The 27337-nt window shown below is 39.6% G+C and overlaps 1 protein-coding gene across 3 annotated transcripts; it reads left to right on the forward strand.

Annotated features, from left to right (window-relative positions):
• Positions 1–3614: 3614 nt before the first annotated feature.
• LOC145774213 (uncharacterized) lies at positions 3615–25076 on the forward strand. Of its 3 annotated transcripts, none has more exons than XM_082585394.1 (22): positions 3615–3711; positions 4553–4748; positions 4865–5037; positions 5844–5985; positions 6595–6782; positions 7287–7406; positions 7679–7801; positions 8461–8718; positions 8870–9016; positions 9642–9787; positions 12064–12154; positions 12299–12420; positions 12952–13031; positions 13306–13387; positions 13461–13662; positions 14368–14487; positions 14854–14976; positions 15582–15704; positions 16083–16152; positions 16666–16838; positions 17576–17688; positions 24622–25076. In XM_082585394.1, exons 1-22 carry the CDS (start codon positions 3663–3665, stop codon positions 24685–24687), a joined length of 2907 nt encoding a protein of 968 aa, XP_082441520.1. In that variant the 5' UTR covers positions 3615–3662; the 3' UTR covers positions 24688–25076. The 3 variants fall into 3 exon arrangements, with proteins under 3 accessions (XP_082441520.1, XP_082441518.1, XP_082441519.1); XM_082585392.1 differs by lacking the exon at positions 24622–25076 and adding an exon at positions 22718–23571; XM_082585393.1 differs by lacking the exon at positions 24622–25076 and adding an exon at positions 20915–21569.
• The last annotated feature ends 2261 nt before the right edge of the window (positions 25077–27337 follow it).

Genomic DNA, 27337 nt, shown 5'->3' on the forward strand with positions numbered 1-27337 from the left:
TTTTACTGGAAAGGAGAAATCTGGCTTTTTTTCTTCAGGTATAATTTTCAACAGCAAAAATCAACGCAAAACAGCACAGATTTTGTAAAAAAAGTTAAATAATTGCATTAATTTTTGACTCCTGGTGCTATTTTAGGTATGTTGGGGCTTTTGGCCACTGGCACAAAACATCAGTTCCACCAGTGATTGTGATAATAAGATTATGTTGTAACAATCACGCGCGATGCTAACGATGGCATTGTTATGGTAGCGTAGTTATGACTGTGTTGGATATTGCGAGAATACTGAATCACTGGCACACTTTTGGTCATATATTTTAACAATTAAAAATCCGAGCCGTATAATTGCCCACCCTCGGTTTGTACATATTAAGTGCACATAATGTGTTGGGATAATGAACAAAGAGATGTTGAGTCTTGGTGGAAAGAGGCATCCGTTTCAGCAGGGCCGTGGAGACAGAAGGTTTTTGGCAAGTCCGGAGTCGGAATCTTTAAAAAAGCCGAATCCAACTCCGGCTTGATACAGAACGATAAGCACTACAAATTTTGCTTACAATTTTTTTCAAAATATTGTTTCTTGTTTTCCATGTTGCGCTCTAAAACATTACCAGAAAATAGAATTGTTTGTTCTTGTCAGTTTTAGGAAAGTCGCCGTTTCAATAGCGATCACAACCTAAGTAAAAGTAAAATAAAACAATCGACAAAAAAATCTGGCAACACTGGAGTTAGAGTCGGAGTTGACCAGTTGTAAATTGAGGAGCAGGAGTCTTATATTTTGTTCGCCTTCACCGCCCTGGTTTTTAGTGTTTATTTAGCGGCACCTAGTGGATGAAATAATTCACAGCCAACAACACTGCAACAATAATCGAAAACTTCACTTTTTAATCTCCGTAACCAGGCCCTGCGTCAGTAATTCAAAGCTTCTACAAGTATTAAAATTCAAAGAAAATGAAGGGGTGTACCAGCAAACATCTATAGGATTGTTGTATGGATTGTTGTATTGTATGTATGCAGGTTGTTTGTAAGTTAGTTTATGAGTAATGGGAGTTGATTGGATTGCCGTTGCCTATGCTGCCACGATTGCTGCAGTGGTATCTCTGGTTACATGAAAGCAGGTATGTAGAAAGTTGTTTTGTAGAGGCCAATTCTCGATGCTTATAGGTTGTTCACAGAGCAGGCGAGCCCTTGAGTAGTAATTACATAGTCTTGTACATAGTCTTAATTACTTTTGTACATAGTCTTACGTTACCGTCCGCTGTTATTTTTTTATTCACTTCTACAAGTAGTATGCAAAACTGCCAGGGTTAATTTTTCAAAGAAGCTTTCTTTACAAAGTACAGCGTGTAATTATTTGGTCTACAAATGCCATGGCTTGTAGTTTGCCTTGTACAAGTACCATGTTCTCACACTGTCCCAGTAAAACTAAGGAGTAAAACTAAGAGCAGCAACCAACCAATGCATTGTCTGGGCAGGTTGGTTTTGAATCTTTACCCTTCGGACTGACAAAGCCTTGATTGGTTATTCCTGGTAGTTTCGCATACTTGTAGAGGCTCTTGACGCAGGCCCGGTTACCGAGACTGACGGAGTGAAGTTACCGATTGTTTAAGTCTTATTGCCGGGGAATTATTCCATTCACTAGGTGCCGCTGAATGGAGAGCAGTCTTGAAATGCGTTGCTCAAGCGCACTCCCCGAGAGTCGAACCAGCGCCGCGTGATCTTGAGCCCGGCGCGTAACCACTGAGCTAACGGCGGACTGAGGTTCCACTCTTGAACCTCGAATGGTCACGACTTGCATTGGTGAGATGTGTGAGCAGACTGTTGGTTTCAAGCAAACGATCTTTCCAAAGCTTGCTAAGCTGACGAATCAGTCCCTTTTCACATTGCTTCAATGTTTGCAGGCGGTAAATTGATGTAAAAACAACTGATTTTCTCGCTAGGGAAAGCTTGCGGGTTCGATACCAACCAAAACAAATTTGTTGAAAAGGAGCGATCTTCCTGGCGTCAGCACTACCTGACTACTCACTATAGAACAGCGAGCATTGTGTTTCGCTAACCATACCGGTGTAGCCTCCACACTAGCCATCAAGACTTTTCCAAAAACGTGTGTTTCTCGTTCTCAAACAATATTCTCTTCAATAATCCAATCCTACTTCTTCCCGTAAGTCGTTCAAGCAATATTATGTCGTCATAAAGGTTGAAGTTCTACCGCTTTAAGCGACTTCGGGTGCAAATACAATCTTGAGACCTTGTCGTCTTATTATAATAACAGCTGAGATCTCTTCGACGTGAATCAGCGAATCATGAGCACAAATCGCGCGCAGTGATTCATATGACTGGACTTTCCAATTTAACACAAGAAAATTTTGCGACGATGTACATCGTGCAAAGTAAGTATTGCTATTTTAGAACATAGAATGTCCGCCCAAGTTAGATTGAGGTGAGAGGTGCAGCAGAAGATGTTTCCAGAGGTAAATGAAGCTAGACTAGGGCCACGATACAATTTTAGTTTAATCGGAGAGTGGAAGCTGGGTATTGGCTTCTCGGTCCCCCAATCAGCTTATAACCCTTGATTTACCATTTTACACAAAGTATCAAGTAAAAATAGTTATTTGAACAACAGTAATGGAGCAAATAAATTTATTGTTTAAAAAGCGTTTGCACTGGACCTTGTCGATCAATCAGCGATTGAGATGCATAAAAAATTGGGAGAAAATTGGGGATTCCCTTATTTCAATAAAGCAACAAAATTAAAGTTTGTCCCAAAAGTGAAGAGGTTTTGTTGAGGACAAGTTTACAGGAAGTATTTTCATTTTGTTGTTGTGCAGTTGGTACATGTCAGTGTCAGCTTATCGGTGACGTTTCCAAACATAATTTGTTAAACTCCGAGAACAAACGTTGTCTTTACGCAATGTCAACGTATAAGAACGTTATAATGATGAAATACAAGCGACTGACCTTGCCTGAAAATAAATTTTTGCAACAAATGCATCACATGCTGGAGGAAAATGTGAAAATGGTTGCTTTCTTATGCTGCGTGTGAATCAATCAACCTTTCACTAAGGAAGTAATTTGGAAATCATTTATTTCCTTTCACAGTGCTGCTCCATCGGAGAAACGTTTGTGGAACAAGTGGTGATTTCTCGCTCTTATAAGTTCAGGAGTAGTTTAAAGTCTTTCATTCCTTGAAGAAATCTGTAAGGAAGTTTGGAAAGATATCGAGCAGTGATGACGTTGGGGTAATCCTTTAGCTTTGTGAGCAAAAGTTTGTCCAAATTAGTTAGGGACAAGGTTGCTGGCAAAGGCAGTGGAGTTAACAAATTAAGTCTACTATTCCCAAGGCAATGCATTCCAACGCAATGCATTCTTTTGACAAACACATAAAGCTGACTTGCTATTTGCATCTTTATCTTCGGTCTGAGAAAGTCTATTCGAGAGCTTAATCCTGGAACTGTTGCATGCTTGTAGAGGCTTTGAACCACTTGTGTCTATAGGAATCTCATCAAGTATCTTTCCAAGACAATTTACGTTAAATAACATTAGAAAACAATTTGAAATAAATTTTTTGTTTTATGTCTCTGCAACATTTAGACCGAATAAAACAGAAAATACATTTTCAGCAGATTTAGGTCGATCTAATTTGATTCATCACTAATTGCGTAGACCATGGAATTTCGAAGCCTAACTTTCCTGGCAATCGTCTTATTTTATGCAGGTAATATTTCAGTTAAGATTGACCTATGTTTGTTATTCTCACATGCGGGGTTTCCCATTAGCCTCGGCCCAGCCTAAGTCCAATTATGAACTTTTCAACTCATCATTTGATGACGTCAAGATCATATTTGTTAATCAAACCTAACCATCTATCGTTGAACAGGCATTTTCATCCTTGAGGCTCGTCTGTTCTATTCTTCGTGTTCTAATTAATTTGTTTCTCGTAGTTTAGCTTGTACGTCGGACCTCATGATCAGTTCACCAGCTCAGTGGCCGAGTGGTTTCGCCTTCGGCCCTGGTGCTGGTAGATCAGAGATCGATTCCAAGTCTGTACCAATAGTGTTCTTTCCAACAAAACGCAGTGAGGACATGTCGGATAATAATGTGATGACATCGTAAACCTGATACAGAACTAAACGTGAGCCCTGTGGCTAAAAGACCTTAGTTGTAGAGCGACAATAAATACAATCATAACATTCTTATTATGTGATCTCTTCCTCTTCGAACTTTACTACTTGCACGTCCAGGTTGTGCTTGTCAGATAAATTCTATCTCTAAGTACTGTAATGTTCTAGGTGTAGTTGAATTGTATCATAATTATTCTTAGTGACGACACAATGATGTGTCGAAAACGTTCGATTTACTTTTTAATCTGGTTTTGTGTGCTTAAAATTAAGCTGAATCCGGTGAAGCTATTTGCTTTTGTATGTTTGTGATAAATATCTAAACAAATAAAGCTGTCTGGGCTTCAAAACTTGTTTTTTTCCTAGCAACAAACCGAACTGTTTACAACATGATGACTGATTGATTGTTCGTTCACAAGAATAATTGTTTTCCGTCAGGTCAAGGCTTAGGACAGTCTTGCGATCGACAAATTCAAGTCTCCTCAGGATCCACAGGAGAGATCACATCCCCAAATTACCCAAACCAGTATCCAGACGACAGTGATTGCACTTACAAGCTGATTGGACAAGACGCCACAAGTCTTGTAACTCTCACGTTTACATCTTTTCATCTCGAGCAGCATAGAAATTGCCAGTGAGTATCCTCATCGTCAATTATGACGTCGTGAAATGACAGACTTTTAGCTCCCAAAGACTCGATCGACAACGAAGGTGGTTGAGCAATAAACCACTTTATTTTTTCCATTACAGGTTCGATTATGTTGAGGTTTTCGACGGGCCTTCGAAGTCCTCCATCAGGCTTGCCAAATTATGTGGGGCGTCCACTCCAAGTCAAATTAGGGGGAGTGGAAAGTATCTCACCATCCACTTCCACGCTGACTCTTCTGTAGGAGGAGATGGGTTCGCAATACGATACGCTGCAGGTGATGAAAGGCTCAATGACATGTGGCGACGTTTAATCACTCTTCTCATTATATCTCATAGACAGTTAATCACGTGAAGATTTAATCACATGAATTTATCAAATGAAGATTGTCTCCAGTATGGTGCATCTTAATCTTATTTGCAAAACTTTTAACATTACCCTTGACTATGTCTCTAAATAAACAAATATTTTGCTTCACCATTAACTACATTTATCTTGTCAATGGAGTTCGTACACATGTTCCCGACTAGTTTTTTTTTCCCGTTTACAGGTGAATGTTTTGAAAGTAAGTTCCTTGCCTTAATTTAGATTCTAATAACCAAACGCTCATACAATTAACTGCTTTTCACATCTGATAGAATTAAATCAGCAAAAAGTAATATCATGAAATGATCATCATGAATTCATGAAATGATTATCATGAATTCATGAAATGATAATTATGAATTCTTGAAATGATGATCATGAATTTGTGAAATGATGATTATGAATTCATAAAACGATAATTGTGAATTTATTAAGTGATTATCATGAATTCATGAAATGATAATTATGAATTCTTAAAATGATGATCATGAATTTATGAAATACTGATCATGAATACATGAATTGATCATCATGAGTTCATAAAATGATGATCGTGAATTCATAGAATGCTAATCATGAATTCATAAAAAGATCATGAATTCACATGAATTCATAAAATGAAGATCATGAAGTTATGAAATAATAATCATGAATTCATAAAATGATAATCATGAATTCATGAAATGATAATTATGAGTGTTGTTTTTCTTGTTTCAGGTTGTACCAACACCTTATTGCAAACTTCAGGATTCATTCAATCGCCAAGTTATCCTAACTACTACCCCGACGCCAGTGACTGCTCATATGTTGTTCAGCCAACGCAAGGAAGTCAGATCCTTCTCGATTTCACTCATTTCGCGTAAATTTGATTCATTTTTAAGTTGTTTGAAAGTAAAGAAAATGACAATTTGAATATGAAATAGCCTACCACACAATTATTCTTGTAAACAAACTTTGAAGTAGGCCTATGGATGAAAATGTTCATTTGTATCTTAATTCACACTGCTGTTTGTTTGTTTGTTTGTTTGTTTGTTTATCTTTATCCTGCATTGCGGGAAAGCGGACTTGAGCGCTATGCATCGGTGTACGCCTTCCGACATACACCTGACCCACGCTGCAGCCGACGGCAATGTCTGTTTTCCGGTTGTTTACTTTACTTATGACTTAAATTTGGTACTACCCATTACTCGAAATCGATCACTAGGTAGAGGCAATTATCGTTAAGTTTCTTGCCCAGAGAAACAACAGCAAGTGCGGGTGGCTGGAGTCGAACATGCAGGCTCTCGACTGCGAGCCCAACGCGCTAACCACTCGGCCACGGCTGCCGATATTGTTTGCTATTGTTTGCTAGTAGTGAAGAAACCTGCTGTTTACATTCGAGTGCCATAGATGTAGTAGATCTCGTGCAAACAGGTTGTTATATTGATTGACATGTGATGAGTTGCTATTTCACATTGTTGATGTTCAGAGTCGAAGAATCCAGTGGTTGCAACTTCGATTATCTCGGTTTGACCATTCCTGGGCAACCCATGCTGAAATATTGCGGAGAAAAGACGAACTTCAAAAAGTTGATCAACTCATCTCGACTCTCTTTCAATTTCCGCTCTGATAGATCAGTTGCGAGACCTGGGTTTTACATCAAGTACAGAATTACAAGTAAGTTTCATGTTTTTGTGTGGACAGGCAATATATGCAATTTTAATGAAAAATCAGTAGACTAAATAAGAATTCAGTCACAGAGGAACACAAACAAAAGATTAAAACAGATTGTTATCACGGAATAGTTCCCATTCAACAACAATCGGAGACCTCACTCTGACAATCTCAGTGACTGGACCTGCTTCAGTGATTCAAAACCTGTAAAAATACGCGAAACTGCCAGAATTAAGTTCTCAAAAAAACTTTTCCAATCCGAGATTTAAGATTTTCGCAATCAACCAATTTTTATGCTTGTTTGCGATAACACGTCATAATAGCCTTGCGTATTGTAAAATGAATTAGCCCGGTAGCAAATGAGGTAACAAACACAACTTTCAACAATACTTTCCGCCACCACATCCGCGGGTCGCTTCAAATGTTTTGTCATTTCATCAATATCTATTCTTATTTTTTATTCGTTTGTTATGCACGAGCCGTTAACAATCATCTACTTCTTTGTAGCTGATTGCAGCGAAGACAACGGAGGATGCAGACAGAACTGCGTTGACATTTCCAAAGGCAAAGTCCTATGTACCTGCCAGCCCGGGTTCACCCTCACTGACGATGGAGTGTCATGCATCGGTTTGTACAACATCAAGTGATATTTTTTTCGCTAATCTGATGTAGCGTAATGTTGTATGTTGTATGGACGTTGATTGGGCTCCAAGGAATGTTATCTTTGTTAAGCCTCTGATGAAAAACTTTATGAAACTTGTGCTTAAGTGAACTCACTCTAGTGAACGGCACAAGGTTAAGTGAACAAACCTTGTGGCTTTCTAATCAAAGTCCTCCCTGTATACGGAATTATCTGTTTTGTTTCTGTGTGATAATTTTTGAAATATTATTTTCAACAGATATAGACGAGTGTTCCATTGGTAGTCCATGTGGCGACGTATGCACGAACACAGTAGGATCGTATGCGTGTAGTTGTGCAACACCAGGATATCGTCTTTCTCCAGACAACCGAACGTGTACAGGTAAATTTTCTCGGTCATAGTGTAAGATAGTGTATCATAGTGTAAGTTTCTCAAACTATTTCGCCCGAGGAACCCCGCAAGGTTATTTGTAAGCAAGGAATTCTCAATACATCAGAACAGTCAAATGAATATAATCGCTTTTTTCACCCAAAGTGAGAGAATCATTTAGGGCCGGTAGCACTGGGACGGCTATGGCCACTTCAACAAGACACCTCTATTGAAAACAATAAGAATACAAAAACCGCGAGGCGTTTTCTTTGTTTTTGGACCCCTAGAAAGATTCCGGTGGCCTTCAGTCCAGTCTAACAGCACCTACTGTATTTACAGTAGTATTAGCAAATCTTAAAAGTTGTTCAAGTGTCAACTGCGGGTACTGCACAGTTCAATACAGCTTCAATGTTCAAATATGTAGTAGCAACTTTGACTTTTAACCTAGAAAAACCTCAACGCAGATATTCACATTTCTTATAAAACCATAAAATTCCATGGAATCCATTTTGGATATATCTGGGATAAAAAGTGATGACTATTAATCTTTCTATTCAAATTATTGTCGTTCAGATGAAACTTGTTTTGAGATGTGACGTTTTCTTCGTATTGTTTTATCACAACATCTTTCAAATTGCAATAATTCCTGAGCGTCCACCATTTCTTTGCAGACGTCACGTGCAAAATCAACAATGGTGGTTGTGAGCACACATGTCAGCCTTTCGGTATTGCGCAATATAGTTGCGCCTGTTATCCTGGCTACGTCATCAGTGATGACGCACATAATTGCACTGACGTCAACGAGTGCAACACAACCAACACGAAATATCGTCATCACTGTGCTCACAATTGCATCAACGAACCGGGATCGTATTACTGTGGTTGTGACGAGGGGTACCAGGTCAGCCCCAACAGGAGGGATTGTCTGGGTGAGGTGTAGACAACTTTCTACTTTGCTTTCACAAAACGTTTTCGACAATATGAAATATTCACTTGGAGTTTGATTTGTCAAAGCAGTTGTGATGATAATTCTTTGACAGTGTCAAGGTCTGGTGTTTTAAGCCTTTTTGTTTCGTTTAGATACCGACGAATGCCCAACAAGTGGTCACGTGTGCTCACACTTGTGTACAAACGTACCTGGAGGATGGGAGTGCACTTGCTATGAAGGATACGAAGTGGATGAGGAAGATGAAACTGACTGCATTGATGTTGATGAGTGCGCAAGAGGTGATTTCTCAACAGACTGTTAAAATGTTGTATTCCCCAGCTAGCAAATCAACTACTTACATTTAGCTAACGTCATCAGACGTTGAATCGATGAAACAAAAGACTAAATCGTTGGATGAGTCCAAATGTTCTTTTAATGAAGATCTTAGTCGTCTGCACAATCGAGTGGTGAAAGCACCGATGTGGCATTGGAAATGGCATCGATTCGATACCGTTCAAGAGCATGCGACTGTGTCTTTGGCAAGACACTTACAGGCATGCCTGAAGGTGGACACAGAGATTGGCTTTCTTGTCTTCCCGTCCACTTAGTCTAAATCTTCAACCACCGGGCGAAAGCCTGGATATGACAAAAAAATGAAGACAAATGTTAAAAAAGCTCTCAGATATTTTTCTTACTTTGTTGTAAATTCGACATAGAACAACAGTGTTAATGCATGATTAAAACACGAAAAGAACCATTTGAGTACAAATTCAATCAAAAAGTGAAAGCACGAAATTTAAAAACGTAAAAATTGTCATTTTGTAGTGTTTTCGATTGAAATTTGAAAAAAAATCTACATAGCTCACCTCAGTAACTTTACAAAACTTCATATCGAAACTACGATTCAAACACTTTTCGTTCCAGGCTTGGTCCCAGAAGCTTGCAACATATGCACCAATCTGGAAGGCACTTATGAGTGTACATGCAACCCGGGCTTCATCTCGAATGACGACACTACGGACTGCATTGACGTTGATGAATGCGAGGATAACAATGGAGGCTGTCAACAAGTAACTCATCCACATTGCAACTCGCTGATCATTCATTGTCGTGACATTAAAGTTATTTTCTGATATTTACACTGACAAGGATGTCATTGCCTCCAGTTATACAAATATTTTTATGCATTTCTGAAATACGCAAAGTTTCATCTATTCAATGGACCTTATCGGTCGTCGTCGTCGTGTGAGCGTCTGGGGCCGAGGGTCTATTCTTTTACCACCCCAGATTCACGATGTTCCCGGACTACACTGGAAGGCTACTAGAGAGCAGCCAGTCTTTGGTTTCATCATCCATGACACGCAGACCTTCCACTCCGTTAGGTGGCTTGAAGATGGAGCAGTCATTGATGATGTGGTCTGCGGTCTGTTTCTCGGCACCACATTCACAGGAAGAGGCCATTCCCCATTGGTGCATGGTTGAGCGGAAAAGCCCGACGCCCGTACGGAGACGGTTGAGGCGCACCCATGCCTGTCTTGGTAGAGTTAGACCGATGGGGCGTGTGTCGGCGTCGGGGATGAACGAATAGAGTCTGGTGGCGGTTGACTTCCATTCAGAACTCCATTTATGGTCCGCCCAAGCAGCCGCAGAGATGTCTTGTACATCAGCTTCGTTGATCAGAAGTCGAGCGGCTGGCACGAATGGGTGTCTTGATTTCAGTCGACGGGGGTGCCCGTTTGGAAGAGCAGAGATCTTGTGGTGGAGAAGGTGGTTAGGCTTCAGTGCCCGTCGACCGAGGGACAGAGTGGCTTCTTTGCGACGAAGCTCAGCGGGTTGGATGCCAGCGAGAATGGGGAGATTGTCCAATGGTGTGGGACGCAGGCATCCGGTCACTGTGCGCAGGACGCTGTTTATGGCAGTGTCGATGTTGTGGCAGTGAGCACTGCGGCACCAGACAGGTGCACAGTACTCTGCTGAAGAGTAGACAAGGGCTAAGGCTACTATACGCAAAGTGTCAGCCCTCGCCCCCCAGCTAGAGCCTGCCAGGCGTTTGAGTAGCGCAGCGCGGGATGTGAGTTTCTTGCGCAGTGACACCAAATGGTGGCGGTATGTGAACGATCTGTCCAGTGTCACCCCAAGATATCTTGGTTCGGGGCAGAAGGACAGAGATTTTCCGTTGTTCTGGACGTGTAGCTCACGATCAGCTTCCCGATTGTGGAGGTGGAAAGCTGCTGCCACAGTTTTGGTTTCGCTAAGTTTCAGTCGCCAGTTCTGGAGATAAGCTGAGAGAGTTTTCATGTTCTGGCTCAAGGTGTCTTCTAGATTTTCCCACAACCTTATCGGTGTGGTTGATTTATAGTTCTTGCAATGTTACAAGTTAGAATAAGAGTGATAAAACTTATTTGCTACAGCACAAGTGTGAGCGTATTATTACTCATACCCAGCGGTTCTTAACCGGGGGTCTGCGGACCCCAAGAGGTTCACAAAGCGTTTTCAAAAGGTCCGTGAAAGTTTTCCAGAGTGCAGCATAGTTGATAAATTACGACATTTAAAAATTTGTTATGATTTATTTGCGTATCACAGTGATTTTCAATTTGTGTGCCACGACGCCTTGGTGCGTCGTTTGAAGTTTCAAACGGTACCGCACAAAAGTTCAGATTCCTAACCAAAAAAATCATATAAAAGAGTTATAGCTTTAAGGCTTTGCTTGTTCAACTTAGTTTTTTTTTGTGACAACAGATTTTTATTGATCAAAGCTTAATCTTGCAGTGCAAACGTTAGTCAACATTCTACTAGCACACACAGTTTTGCCATCACTGCGATTACAACAAAATATTTATTAGTCTACAAAGGAAAAAAGGGTGAAATTCTTTGTAAATGTTGTAAAATTTTATTAATTTTCGAAAAACGATATAGAAAAACATTAAATCAGCATAATTATAGATTACTGATGTTTGATCCTGTATGCCAACATGTAGCTCGTAACATAACTTCGTCAATATCATCAACCGTCATGAGTGCGTCGCGAGTTCAGCAAATTTTCCCCAGTCTCTTCAAAACTTATGAAACATTTGTTTCTGTGAAGAAACGCGATCAAGCGACTAAAATTTCCGATAACCTCTTTAGGGTTCCGCGAACGCTTTGAGGGTCCTCCAAAACAAACAGTTTGAGAATCATTGTATTCTCACTGAAGCGTGCAACAAGTAATAGATTCAGTGCAGTTTTTAAAGTCCGTAGTTTAACTTGACCTGGATTCGAACACAGACCTATCTGCATAATAGAAAATGAAAAGTTTGTAACTTTAGTCCTTCTAATCCTGTTATCTACTTGATTGTTATTGTTTCAGCTTTGTTTGAACACACCAGGCACCTACAGTTGCGCATGCAGGCAAGGATATCAACAGAGAGACAACACCACAAAAGGATGCGATGATATTAGTGAGAGGTTTTTCACACTGAAACACTTACTTTGTATGAAGCCGTTAAACTCTAAACATTTCTAAAATAATCAATATTGAGTTGATTATAATACCTAACTTACAATATTATAAACCCGCATATCACTCAATAAACATCCTCCAGATGAATGCGCATCCAATGATCTCCGTGGACCTTGTGATCACTTCTGCGAAAACACAGTCGGATCTTTTCAGTGTTACTGCACAGGAGGATATACTTTGCTCGGTGATAAAATCACGTGCCAGGTACGATCATAGGAAAGTTGCATTTGCTCATTTTACTTCTTTCATTGTCGTATTTTATTCTAAGCATTGACTGATTCTTCTATGAACAGTTTCCAAAGTTGCCTGTCTGTCTGTCTGTCTGTCCGTCCGTCCGTTCGTCCCCGTCCGTCCGTCCATCTATCTACCAGTCTATTCGCCTATCCGTATATCCGTCTATCCGTCTATCCGTCTATCCGTCTATCCGTCTATCTGTCTATCCGTCTATTCGTCTATACGTCTAACTTTCTATCTGTCTATCCGTCTATCCGTCTATCTGTTTATCCGTCTATCCGTCTATCCGTCTATCCGTCTATCTGTCTATCTGTCTATCTGTCTATCCGTCTATCCGTTTATCTGTCTATCCTTTTATCCGTCTATCCGTCTACCTGTCTATCCGTCTATCCGTCTATCTGTCTATCTGTCTATCTGTCTATCTGTCTATCCGTCTATCCGTCTATCCGTCTATCTGTCTATCCATCTATCCGTCTCATGATTTCTTTGCATGATTTCTAGGACAACGACGAATGCAAAAATGGAAAGAACGGGAACTGCCAACAGCAATGCGTCAACAATCCAGGCTCATACGAGTGCCAGTGAGTGAGATAGTTAATACAGTACTGGGAAAACTAGGTACGCAATGTGTGACTAGTTAATAATTGTGGACAGTTGTCATACTTAGGGTGTTGTATCTAAGCTAACGACCGTTGCTTAAGACCTAGATTAAGTGGACGAAAAGACTAAGAAATCACTTTTCGTATCCACATCCTGGCATGCCAGTAAGTGTGTTGTCAAATGGCAGATGTCATCATAATTTCTGATAATTTCAACTACATTCAGTCTTGAGATAGTTTTGTGTTCTCCTTTCAGGTGCTTTACCGGTTACCAGGACAACAACGGTACATGCACAGACATTGATGAATGCAAGAACGACCCATGTGACCCGGGACTAGTGAGTGGAATGAATAGTTTCAAATAATTTAAATCTTTTGGGATTTATAAATCTGAACATTCCTACTTTCTAGGAAACCATTTGTACCAACAGCATGGGCAGCTTTGAATGTAGCTGCCCAGACGGGTACTTTGTAAGCAACGTCACATCCTGTCTCGATATTAACGAATGCGTCACTTCCGATCACAAGTGTGCTCAAGTCTGCATCAACCAACCTGGTTCGTATTCGTGTGATTGCAACCCTGGTTACGTCATGTCAAGAGATGAATGCGTAGGTGAGTGACTTGTCTCAATTTAACGTGTTCTTCTGTATCGATTGAACCTTTTCTCTCTAGCCCAAGAGTGGAAGGTGTTTGACTTTATAGGTTGACATCAAAGATCAATTATTCTAAGTGAACCAAGTCTGAAAGAATCACGATGCGATCATGAATAAATCACGATGTGTTCATGAAGAAATCACAATGTGATCATGAATGAATCACAATGTGATCATGAAGGAATCATCTTACGATTATAAATGAATCATGATGCGATCACAAATGAATCACGATGCGATCATGAATGAATCATGATGCAATTATGAAGAAATCACGATGCGATCATGAATGAATCATGATGCGATCATGAAGGAATCACGATGCAATAATGACTGAATCACGGTCTGATTATGAAGAAATCACCTTGCGATCATGAATAAATCATGATGCGATCATGAAGCAATCACCTTGCGATCATGCACTTACAAAGTTTTTACCAAAATGCCAGTGAAGTCATTGAATCCGAAATGAATTGTCACAAGTTTAGTTTCTAAACGGTTTCATTTTTATCGAATTCATTAATTGCACGTCGACAGCAAAAAACATGCTTGAACCTGAACGATTCGTCGGCTCAGCAATTGAATGGCGATGTAAAAGTTGCACTATGACAAATAAAGGACTGATTACTAACAACAAGTTGTTTTGTAACTTTCTGCATTCCAGATATCAACGAGTGCAGCGGTACCAACCCCTGCCAACATATCTGCTACAACATGATGGGAAGTTATAGATGTGCTTGTAATCCTGGATTCTTCCTGCTCGGAAATGGAGTCAACTGCACAGGTGGGGATGCAATTGGTGGGGCCAAGTAAACACAATTGTCAAAATAACTTAAGTGAAAAACATTGCAAGCAAAATCAAGAGTAGGCCTACTGGTATAATGCATAACGTACCATCCTGGTTGGTTGCTTAAATAGCGAGGTGCTTATTACGCAATTACGTATCGTATCTGTTCCACATGACTGCTTTTAAATACAACACGTCACTTATACAAACGTCACAAACGTTAGTTGTTGGTAGTTGAAACGAACACAAACAAATCCAACCAATCCAGTGAAGCTTTGCGACAAACTACTGTTTTAATTCTGGAGAAGTGAAGGCGCTAAAAAAGAAAAGGAATCGTAGCTTTCAAATCGTTTGTCATTCCAGATCGCGACGAATGCGCCGAAGGATTGGACGACTGCGAGCAGATATGTGTCAACGAGATCGGGTACCACAGATGCGAGTGTCGTCATGGATACAATCTCAACTCTGACAACGAAACTTGTTCAGGTGAGCCCATGTATGGTCACGTGATATCCATTGTATGTTCATGAAGGAAACAATTTATACAAATCGAAACTTCTTCGTTAATTTTGGTTTGCTAATTAAAGAATGAAAACTCTGTTTACACAACAATCGCATGATTGTACTTCACATCTGTGAGAGTGGTTCAATCACTTCTCTTCCGCCGACATATTTTTGTGGGTAAAAACGCCATATGACAATATTGTTGAGAAGGAGCGATCTTCCTGGCGTCAGCACTACCTGACTACTCACTATACAGTAGAATAGTGAGCATTGTGTTTCGCTAACCATACACGCGTCTATCGCTGAGTTCTTGCTGCACTCGACTGATGAAAAACACATATGGAAATATTGTAAAGTAGCTGTTTTTCTCACAAATCACCTTTATTTCTTTTTTTGTGTTTTTGTTAATTTCATTTTTTATTCATTATTCATTTATTCATTCATTTTTTTCATTATTTGTTTCATAAACATTTCACTGTTGGTGCTTTTGTTTAAAAGCCATTTTTAAGAAACTTTTCTAATTAAACCATGCGACTTAGTAGCATGAAGCAGGAGCCTGAGAGTAACTGACCTCATGAACATTTAAGACATCGACGAATGCCAAGGAGGAACTTCCGGCTGTTCTGATGGGTGTGTCAACCTCCCTGGCTCACATATCTGCTATTGCTCCAATGGGTACGAACTTATGGTAGACAACAAGACTTGCCAAGGTGGGTTGTGTTGTGGTTCTTCTCATTGTAAATGATTTATCGTAGACTCTTCATCGGGAGGGTTTTTTGTTTGTCGTATCCAGGCTTACGCCTGGTGGTTGAAGATTTATATTAAGTGGACGGGAAGACAAAGAAGCCAATCTTTGTGACCACCTTCAGGCATGCCTTTAAGTGTCTTGCCAGACACAGCCGCATGCTCTTGTGCGGTGTCGAACCGGCGCCCTTTCGAACGTCGTTCCAGAGCTCTCATCACTCGGCAATGCAGCCGACCGGAGAGGTTGTTCTATGGTGAATGTTTTCTAGAAAATGAGAGTTGCACAAAACCAACACAAAAGGAGCCTACAAAGCTTTAGATTCATCTTTTGTTTTCCTTTTCAGATATCAATGAATGCGCAGCTGACAACGGCGGTTGCCACCATATATGCAACAATCTTAACGGAACATTTTTGTGAGTTTTATTGACAGTTTGATACCAACTGGCATATAACATTTCGTTGGTCCTAGTTCCCTGGATTTAATAAACCCACACAAGTCCAAACCATCATTAACTACATTTCATTTAATCTACTTTTATAACCTCATTAAAAAATTGGATGATTTTGCTGATCATTTGAATAACAACGCTATTGTCTAAATAAAAGAAAACGTCATCGTCAGCAATCTAAAAAATTGAAAGCGTTAGGGCCAACCTCACTTGAAAACATCAATCGACGCCAAAGGAGCAAGAATCAACTTTCAAGACACCGATATTCTTTCAACTCGAAATCTACAAGTTTGCAATTAAAACAAACAAACATATTTATCCAGTCCAAGTGTTTTCCAGAACAACATTCATCTCTGAAAACACAACAATCCTTTGACTTCGACTCCACTTCTCAAATCTTTAGCTTCAAGAGTTTGCCACATTTGTCAACAAATATATAAAAATCAAATAAAATAATTCCTGGATGTTAACTTTCAGTTGTGGCTGCCGGGATGGCTACACCTTCAATGGCACCACTCATTGCTCAGACATTGATGAATGTGCGACTTCTAACGGCAACTGCTCACAAATATGCCTGAACAGCGATGGCGCCTACGAGTGTCAATGTGAGCCAAACTTCCAGCTCGGCGATGACGGTCTGAGCTGCAGCCGTAAGTTGATTTGTTCAAAGTTCAAAATTTGTTCAGAATATATTTTATTTATTTTGTAGATTTGGAAAAAGTAAAAAACTTAGCTTTAAGTCAATGAAATTATTTAATGATAATGTTGAAAGCTTTGTAAGACCACAGTAGATTGAAATTTGCATAAGTTGACATTATTTGTATGTCGATTGCGTACCGAGTGGTGAGAACGTCTGAGCGACGCTCCAAGAGACGTCGGTTTGACGCCGCTCCAGAGCACGAGTCTGTGTCTCTGGAAACAATTCATCTTTTTCAACAGATTGATCATGTTTGATCAGCTGTGATCTCCCTTATGAACTGCCTCCATTTTGTTCTGTCTTTTGTTTTTAGTACTTCCGACATGCTTTTGATTGCCGTAATTTCTTAATATTATTAAAATATTTCATTGTTTTTCGTCCTTTTGTTTATCTGCCTTGTTACCATCCCAGTCAAGATTAAACTTTACAAATTTTCTTGTTTTTCAAATTCTAAATTTTCCTGTAAACACTTAATGGAAAGCAAAATAATGGAAGAAGCTGACGATGACTGTATGTCCTTCGTAACTGAATCTTTCGTTGTTACATTTTCAACTAAGAATGTTATGACGAAAAACTGTTTTTCAAACAGAGATATTCAACTACTAATATTCAGGAATATTCAAGTAAAACCGCATACATGTTTCACTTTTGCTATTCTGTAGAACTAGTTGTAACAGGAGATTGTTTTAGATTGTCCAACCTGTACGGCTTTTCAACAAGTGGTTAGTGACGTGGCAGCCCTCAAAAGGATGGCTGACGTAGTCCAACAACTGACCGATAGTAACCTCAGATTGAGTGCAAGGGTGAGTGCTGCCATTTAGTAACTTGATAAAAGTTTTTAAATAATGCTGAACAAAATTTTTAAGTTGCATGTCCTAGATAACAACTGACCAAGGACATTGTTTTAAGACCGAGAAAGTCGATTTTGATAATTGTTTTACAACGAGTGTTTTTGAAGGACTTTGAAGTATTTACACTGGTCAAGTCATAAAAGTTCATAGATCAAAATTGCGTTTTTTTGCTGATTTTCCTAGAATATATTGACTTCGCCATTGTCGCGATCATAGATCAGTCGCGCTATGGTGACGCAGTATGACACTCTTGCGTCGCAAACAGGGCCGGCGCAAGGCTACTTTGCACCCTAAGCAAGGTTCAATTTTTGCGCCCTTATTGGCTCAACATTTCACTGTATTAAGTGAACGATAACAGCTATGAGATATTTCGGTTTCTGCAACTCAAATTTTTGTAGGATAGATTACTTTACAATAGTACGCAGCAGATCGAAATTAAATGATAGTCAAAATTTACACAATGCTGGTACACTGATACAGCTTACGTCACAATATAACTTTTCATGTCTACGTTTCCATTTGCAAGTTTTGTTACCAATTTCGCCGCGATGTTGAGCGTGAAAACATAGCCACGCTCGATGTATATCGTAGCCGCTAGCGTTGACATGGATGATCCAGTACGTAGGCTACTTGTAGACCAGGGTACGGGGTCATTTGAGGTGCGATACCTAGAAACTTGTTGAAAAGCCAGAGATATTTTTATAAATGTCCTCGTTTTTGAACTTTTAAAACAAACACCTAACTTTTCTTTGCAAAAAAACTTTTTAGAGGCCTTATTTATACAGAAAAGGTCATTAATTACGCTTGGCTCCGGTCCCGACCTGTTTTCTCAGCGATCCTCATTGTAGCTACTCCACTCCATCATCCAGACAGCAAATTAGTTATTTTTTACATTATTTCAACGTCTGTAGACGTGTGTAAAAACACAACTGATTTGCTGACTAGCCTATTCCCACTGTACACGTAGAGCAGGGTTACTCAACTAATGCTACTAAAGGTCCAGTGTGACAAATTGAATGTTTTTTAGCGGTCCGGTGAATAAATTATTTCACACGCAACCACGAAAGTTAAACTATCAGTGCTGGTACCGAACCTTTTTTAGGTAAAATGTAACTCGACTGGGATTTTTGACGAAGTGTTTGGGGAGTCTGGGGGGCATCGCCCTCAGCTACTAGGATAATCACACCAGAAAAATACTTCCTGCCAACAGAAATCTGTAAAGAGGCCCTGAAACGTGGCAATGAGGTTATTCTTCCTGAAGCCCGAGGTCCACCTTCAACACCCAGAAGGTCCGGATTCGGACCGCGGTCCGCTAGTTGAGTAGCCCTGACGTAGAGTGTATAGGCCACAATCGTTTTGATGAGTTTCAGCTTTGAAAATCTTCGCTCAGCACCTGCCACTGATATTGGAGGCGTCATTGGAATGTGCGAATCTATTAAGCATTTGGTAAATTGTCTGAAAGTTTTTATTGCACCAAAAACAAAAGCACATTTTTGGATGTCATAGATTTTGTAGTTATTGCTGTTAGTTCGCAGCTCAATTTATTGGCGCCATAGTTTTTCAAAATTGCAACAATTTCAAGTTCTTGCGACAGTTTTTCAAATGCAAATTCGCATTTCCAGATGACCTCATCAAATTTGCGGCTTTGATGCATCAGGGCAACTTTCTCGTCATTACCTTATAAAAAGTATAGGTCTGCAGTTTGTATGACAATATTCCAAACACAAAGAAATCTTTATTAAAAAAGTTAGTTTTGTGCCCCATTGGAGGCTGCGCCCTAGGCGAATGCCTAGTTCAGGGGTGGGCACAGTTGTTCAGAGAAAGAGCCGCTTGCGGATAAACCATAAACACCAGCGAGCCGCAAAATCAGTTGACACAAAATAACATATCAGCAATAAAAACACAATGATTGTTTATCCATATCAGTTTTGTACTTGACTGGCTAATCTCTGAAAATTTGGACGATAAGTTGTTAATGCGAATTAATTCTTCCAAGTGTTCATTTGCCAAGATTGCACGATGTTTTGATTTTACAAAGTCTATTACAGAGAATAAAGATTCACAACAACAAGTCGTAGATAAAACAGAAATGAGTCGTACACTGGTCTTTTTGAGGTGGATATTTATTCTCTGGAACCTGTGATAGAACTCAATGGTAGAGTGGCACTGACTGACATTATTTAGAACCACATCTTCTTGCATGTCAGTCAGTTCCATTTCTATAGCGGACATGTTATTGGCGAAAGGTTGGCGAGTTGGACAGCCATCCCTGACTACATTAACGTTGAATGGATTGTTGAGAAGGAGCGATCTTCCTGGCGTCTGCACTACCTGACCAAGCGTTGTGTTTCGTTAACCATACCGGTGTAGTCTCCACACTAGCCATCAAGACTTTTCCCAAAAACATGTGGCTAAGCCCATCCTCATGGACGAAACACGTGTCTGTCGCTGAGTTCTTGCTACACTCGACTGCCGAGAAACACATGTTTTTGGGAAAAAGTGTTGAATTTTTTGCTATTTGTTTTTTGGGTTTTGTGGCCGTGCTAACTACTGACATATAGCTTACTACATGATTTACTATTCAGGCACGTTTTAAACCTTTCAAGGTTTTGCCAGCACCTTTTCCCGTTCGAGTTAGTATCTTTTTCGTCCCGGAAGCGTTAATGACGAAAAATAAAATAATGATGATGAATGGGTTTACAAGGAATGCAATGCATGGCTTTAGCTGCTGTAAATTTGCAATGTCACAATCTTATTGTTTAGCAATGGCTACAGTAAAAGAGAGACTCCTTTATGATATTTGTATTGTATTGGGCGCAAATTAGATTTTGAATAAAGTGTCACAAATTTTAATTTTTACCAACCGATTTTTACGCCCCTATCAATGTGGATCCCATGGCTCGAGCCATGCTTGCCATATCCTAGATACGCCACTGCTTGGTTGACAGCGCGAGATAACATTTATAAAGTATAATCTTAATTTTTTTGTAATATTACGAATCAATGCAAGATCCACAAAATTTATGTTGTCGAGTCGCATGCGGCTCGCGAGCCGCAGTTTGCCCACCGTTGGTCTAGTTGGTCTAATGGACGCGCCGGCACTGGTCGCAACCAAGCCAAGTTGGTTTCTATGTTGCCAAACTGTTGCTGGTTAATAACCTGGTTATCTTTCGCACAGGTCGCTGACTTAGAAGCGTCACTCAAACGCTCCTCTTCCAAATGGTCGTCTTTGCGTGACCTCTGGCGATATGATTCTCATCTTAGCCAATCGTCGCATGTTCCATACACCTTGCGACATCATCGTCGTCAACGCCATTGGGAGACATAAACCTCACTTAATGACGTCATTCTTCATTGTAAAGAACTTGCGCAGTGTGTTGTCTGAGCATGTCGCTCGTAAATTTGCAACAAAACAATCGCAAAGATTTGAAGTGAAACAGTTTCATAAAATATAATGACATTGATATTATGTTAAAACAAGATCCGCCATCGACACCGGATTAAACAGTAAAACTGCTGGTCTGTTGTTTTGTTTATCGTTTAATGTTTCGTGCGTCGTGTTAGCCAATATTATTATTTAGACCTAAATGGAAAAATCCAATAATGACAAATTAAAATCATAATAACGACAGCATTTAACGTCCCTTCAATCGTAAAATAACACAATATCGAACATGACAAAATGTCGCTGCAAAAGAAGTAAATGTTGAGACGAACGATCAACATCGGTTCGAATCCATGCTTGGGTGGTTAAGCAGCATGCTTGAGTTTCAAAACAGCTGCTTCTGAAAATAACTTTTCCCACAATCAAAGTTGAAAGCAAAAGAAGCAGCTTTGTTGATGCATTGAGACAAAGTCTTCAACTCATGGCAACGATATGTTGTCACGGCAACGAGATGTTGTCATGGTAACGAGATGTTGCTGTTGTTGCAACTGTTGAGTTGAGTGTTGATATCATTCGATATTTTATTGAATACTTCCAATTTCGCCGCGATGTTGAGCGTGAAAACATAGCCACGCTCGATGTATATCGTAGCCGCTAGCGTTGACATGGATGACCCAGTAAGTAGGCTACTTGTAGACCAGGGTACGGGGTCATTTGAGGTACGATACCTAGAAACTTGTTGAAAAGCCAGAGATATTTTTATAAATGTTCTCGTTTTTGAACTTTTAAAACAAACACGTAATTTGTCTTAGCAAAAAAATTTTTTTAGAGGCCTTATTTATACAGAAAAGGTCTGGAATTACGCTTTGTAGGCTACTAGTCCCGACCTGTTTTCTCAGCGATCCTCATTGTAGCTACTCCACTCCATCATCTAGACAGCAAATTAGTTATATTTTACATTGTTTCAACGTCTATAGACGTGTGCAAAAACAACGGATTTGCTGACTAGCCTATTCCCACTGTAGACGTAGAGCGTATAGGCCACCATCGTTTTGATGAGTTTCAGCTTTGAAAATCTTCGCTCAGCGCTTGCCACTGATATTGGAGGCGCCATTGGAATATGCAAATCTATGAAGCATTTGGTATATTGTCTGAAAGCTTTTGTTGCACCAAAAACGATAGCACATCCTCAGATGTCATAGATTTTGTAGGCTAGTTATTGCTGTTAGTTCGCAGCTCAACTTGTTGGCGCCATAGTTTTTCAAAATTGCAACAATTTTAAGTTCTTGCGACGGCTTTGCAAATGCAAATTCGCATTTCCAGATGACCTCATCAAATTTGCGGCTTTAATGCATCAGAGCGACTTTCTCGTTCATTACCTTATAAAAACTATAGGTCTGCAGTTCGTACGACAATATTCCAAACACAAAAAAATCTTTATTAAAAAAAGTTAGTTCTGTGCCCCATTGGGGGCTGCGTCCTAGGCGAATGCCTAGTTGGTCTAATGGACGCGTCGTAACTGGTGGAAACCAAGCCAAGTTGGTTTCTATGTTGTCAACCTGTTGCTGGTTAATAACCTGGTTATCTTTCGCACAGGTCGCTGGTTTAGAATCGTCACTCAAACGTTCTTCTACCAAATGGTCGTTATTACGTGACTCCTTGCAACATGGTCTTCGTTATCGCTCTCGGTCGTATTTGCCATTCAGCATCAAACATCCTCTTCATCTTCGCCATCGCCATTGGGAGACATAAACCTCACTTCATGACGTCATTCTTCATTGTAAAGAACTTGCGCAGTGTGTTGTCTGAGCATGTCGCTCGTAAATTTGCAACAAAACAATCGCAAAGATTTGAAGTGAAACAGTTTCATAAAATATAATGACATTGATATTATGTTAAAACAAGATCCGCCATCGACAACGGATTAAACAGTAAAACTGCTGGTCTGTTGTTTTGTTTATCGTTTAATGTTTCGTGCGTCGTGTTAGCCAATATTATTATTTAGACCTAAATGGGAAAATCCAATAATGACAATTTAATGTCATAATAACTACCGCGTTTAACGTCCCTTCAATCGTAAAATAACACAATATAGAACATGTCGGAATGTCGCTGCAAAGAAGTGAATATTGAGACGAACGATCAACATCGGTTCGAATCCATGCTTGGGTGGTTAAGCAGCATGCTTGAGTTTCAAAACAGCTGCTTCTGAAAATAACTTTTCCCACAATCAAAGTTGAAAGCAAAAGAAGCAGCTTTGTTGATACACTGAGACAAAGTCTTCAACTCATGGCAACGATATGTTGTCACGGCAACGGGATGTTGTCATGGCAACGAGATGTTGCTGTTGTTGCAACTGTTGAGTTGAGTGTTGATATCATTTGATATTTTATTGAAAACTTTAAATGATTCATAGCCTTGATTTTGTGAATAAAGCTTCTTCTCATTAATTTGTGTGGTTGTTGCGCCTAAGTTAAACTTCAAGCTTATGAGGCGCTGAGTCCTTTCATTTCGTGTGATACTTAATCATATGGATCTGCATAGATGCTCAACTGGAAGGCATCACGGACTGCTTTCATTTCAATAGCAATAAAGATGAAAAAGTTTAGTTTTCGAAGCGTTTGCTGGACATAAGATTATCTACATTGGGCGTGACTTCGTGAACGAAGAAGCTTCAAGATCAAGCAGCGCTGGTTCGACTCTCAGGGTGTGCGCTTGAGCAACGCACGTTAAGGACTGCTCTCCATTTAGCGGCATCTAATGAATGAAATAATTTCCCGGCGACGACTTCAAAAGCATCGGAAGTTTCACTCTGTCAATCTCGGTAACCTGGCCTGCGTCAGTGATTCAAAGCCTCTACAAGTATACGAAACTGCCAGGATTAATCTATCAAAGGCTTTTTAGTCCGAGGATAAAGATTCAAAATCAAACCAACCCACTTTCGGTTCTTTATTTTTTCATTGGATTGGCTAGGAGTTCCAACTATTTTGCTCCGAGCTTTTTGAATTCTTTTCTAAATTTGCAATGATTCAAGAAAACAAAACACAAACTACATCTCTGAAGCTTACAAATAATATGTAACAACAATGGTATTTTTACATGATTTTCATATGCCAAGTATATGGTTGACTTAATAGAATGCATGAAACGCAAACAACATGAAGGTTGTATGACTGACATGATAATCAGCTGAGGAAACCATTGATGTAACGACGAGAAGGCTCATTTCAAAGATTAATTCTCCCAGTTATACATTCACATTGCATTTAAGGCTTGATAGCATTGACCCAAGCTTGGTCATGTGGCATTTCGATCAGAAAAAATTTGTCAAGAACTAAACAATTTCGTATCTGTCGAGGTAGGACGCATGTGGCCCAACGATGTCTTTATGACAGCTTAGATCTGTCCATGGTTTGTACAATGGCTGGGCTTAACGTGGACGTTTCCGATGCCAGCTGATGATTCGTGATAAACAGTAATTTATTTTTCTTCTTTTGCAGGTGGCCAATTTGGACAGGCAGCTGAGATTGCGTCGAAGATTACCCTTTCCTAGGGATTTTCCATGACCACTCCAAGTAAATCGTCATCATGGTGCAGAATCTTTACGTCATAATTGAAGCTGAACAAATCGTCATCATTTAGCTACTTTCATAACATCAACATTGTGAAGAATTTTTACAGTTTGTTGTCTGTGCGTATCGAGCGCAACTCTGCAACAAAACAATCGAAAAGATTCGAATTGAAATAGTTTTTTGAAACTTAATGAAAACAATTGTTGACAACGAAGTTGAATAATTGATATCCACAGTCCGGTTGCTTTTCTATCACATTTTAGTGCTCGCTGACGTCACCTTGACGTTTGACGCAACTATGACGACAGTATTTACGTACCATTATTCGTATGTACCATGATTTTGTGGCGAGAAATAAATGACGCAAACCAACAGAATCAGCAGTTGCCAGCTAAACTTTCCAATGTTGGTTTCTTAGCCCGAAAGTGAATACTTGGAATCCTGTAACGATAGAAAACATGTTTGAACACGCAGTTGGTAGCTAGAGTGGAGGGAAAACGTTTAGCCCCGGACGAAGAATCAACTTTGTGAAAAAAGGAAAGTTAAAGCTCCCTTTTGAAGTATCATGCTTTCATTGCTTTATGACCCATGTATCGTTAGGAAGAAGACAAAAACATGTTATTGGTCTCCTGCCTGTAAAGTCATTGCGTTACACCAAAGCCATTCAACTTACAACTATGCTCGTTTGTAGCTGGTGTCTTATAAAAGTGTTGACTTTATATTTTCTGAATATTGAAAGTCACATTTGAAGCACTGGGACCAACGTTTTATGACTTTCTTGTATTTCTGCATCTGGACAAAAACATTTAAACTGCAAGTCCGCCACCGATAAGTGTCAGGAGATAAGCGCTTAGTTTTCTAAATAGAGAAATTACAAAATTAAATAACTTTGCTTAGATTCTGGGTGTGGATTTGATCAACGCAAGAACTGTTTTCCATTCAGCGGCACCTAATGAAATAAGTCACTTTACTCTGTCAAACTCAGTGACCGGGCCAGCGTTAGCAGTTCAAAGCCTCTACAACAGTGGTTCTAAAAGTGGGGTGCGCGGTCCTTAAAGGGTCCGCAAAGCAATATTCTGGGACCGCGAAGCACTTTCAAAAAAACGCTGCAAGTTTTTCTTAACACTTTGCTCCTCAAAGGGAGGCCAGATTTGGCCCCCCCCTCAAATTTCCTTTAATTATTTGAAGCACAGTAACGCCATGCACTTGGTTTTTCTTGACTTTTTCTAAAATTGCCAGGCGGATCTGATGATATTAAATTTGATGCTAAAAGTTGTGTAGTTTTCTTGTAAATTCAAAATTTTAGTGAATTTTTGCTATTTCTAGCTAACTTCCAGCAAAGCGTGAAATGGATTACATTGCGATAACAAGCCATAAGCTCATAATTGCTTCGTGCATCGATATGCGCGAGCAGAGAGAAGCATCCTCTTGCTTTCCTTTGTTTGGTTTGACCTCAATAATACAAAGCGCGTTATTTCTTATGCTACAAAGAAAAGCCAGTGATCGCAAAGCTGTTAATTAGAAACAATAATAGCAAACGTTTTTTGCGTTATCAGCTCTACAAAGAAGAATAGCAATCCACGATCAAAATAGTAGGCTATGGAGGCCACAAGCTATTCAAAACAGTTGTTTCAAGCAGATAATATTCATTGATGAATAAAAAACGTTACAATAAGAAATCTTCTCTTGGGTAGTAAAGACACGAAAACCTGGTTTCGAAATAAACGTTCTATGGAAATGCTCTCATTGACAAAACTTGCAATTGAGGAAATGTATCACTGCAAATGCTTTTTGGAGAAGCCGGAGAAATAGCGTTTTTGCAAACAGTAATTGTGAGATACACTCAAAATTATGAGATAGGCTCCATTTACACGTATAGCAGCTAACTCGATGGCGTCCCTACCCTGCTTTATGTCGCCTACTTGTTGTTATGTCCTGTATTTTTGTTTCACAGTGCATTGTGTTTTGTTTCAAAGAGCGCAAAATAAAGATGATAATGCCTCATCTACATTACAAAATATTTTGTAATGTAGACGAAACATATAGTTAGGCATCACATAAGACAAACAACAAATTAGCTTTCTTCTTCATTGATTCAACATCTGAATACGTTGCCCCAATGTATAAGAGGCCGGCTATTGTGAAGACCCGCCATTTATAAACGATCCGATTATACCAAAAGTGGGACAAACTAGTGAATCAAAGAATGAATAAACAATGCTGAGAAAACTAAATCTAAGTGACGAACAATACCGATGTCTTCATTTATCTTGGAAAAATGCTGCCTAAACTTATCAACAAAAAATACCGTAAATAACGGCAAGGATCCCGAAAGCAGAATTTGCTCGACTTTGGCATGAATTTAGTCAGACATCTACAGTAATAATTCTACACATACAATAACAGGCTCTCAACGGCTGTAAGATACATAATAATCAACCTGGTTCTGGACGATTTGTGTAACAGTTTAGGGGAAGACACTACTTGAAATGATGGACCACACAAAAGATTTTCAATGAAGACTGAGTCTAAAAACCGATGTGGATTGTGCTGCACAATAACTTCAAGTTTAGGACAGAAGAGGCAGAAAATATCACGATAAAAATAAAGACCTTGTGGGAAATTTTCGAGAATCATAACACGA

The sequence above is a fragment of the Aplidium turbinatum genome, chromosome 7, assembly GCF_918807975.1.
Source record: "Aplidium turbinatum chromosome 7, kaAplTurb1.1, whole genome shotgun sequence".
Classification (NCBI taxonomy): domain Eukaryota; kingdom Metazoa; phylum Chordata; class Ascidiacea; order Aplousobranchia; family Polyclinidae; genus Aplidium; species Aplidium turbinatum.

Bases quoted from the DNA above. Each gene is read 5' to 3' on its own strand.
- LOC145774213 (XM_082585392.1), top strand. From the start codon at position 3,663: ATGGAATTTCGAAGCCTAACTTTCCTGGCAATCGTCTTATTTTATGCA. The intron at 9,017-9,641 runs GTGATTTCTCAA...TTTTCGTTCCAG, and splicing joins TGTTGATGAGTGCGCAAGAG to GCTTGGTCCCAGAAGCTTGC. The intron at 17,689-22,717 runs GTGAGTGCTGCC...TCTTTCGCACAG, and splicing joins ACCTCAGATTGAGTGCAAGG to GTCGCTGGTTTAGAATCGTC.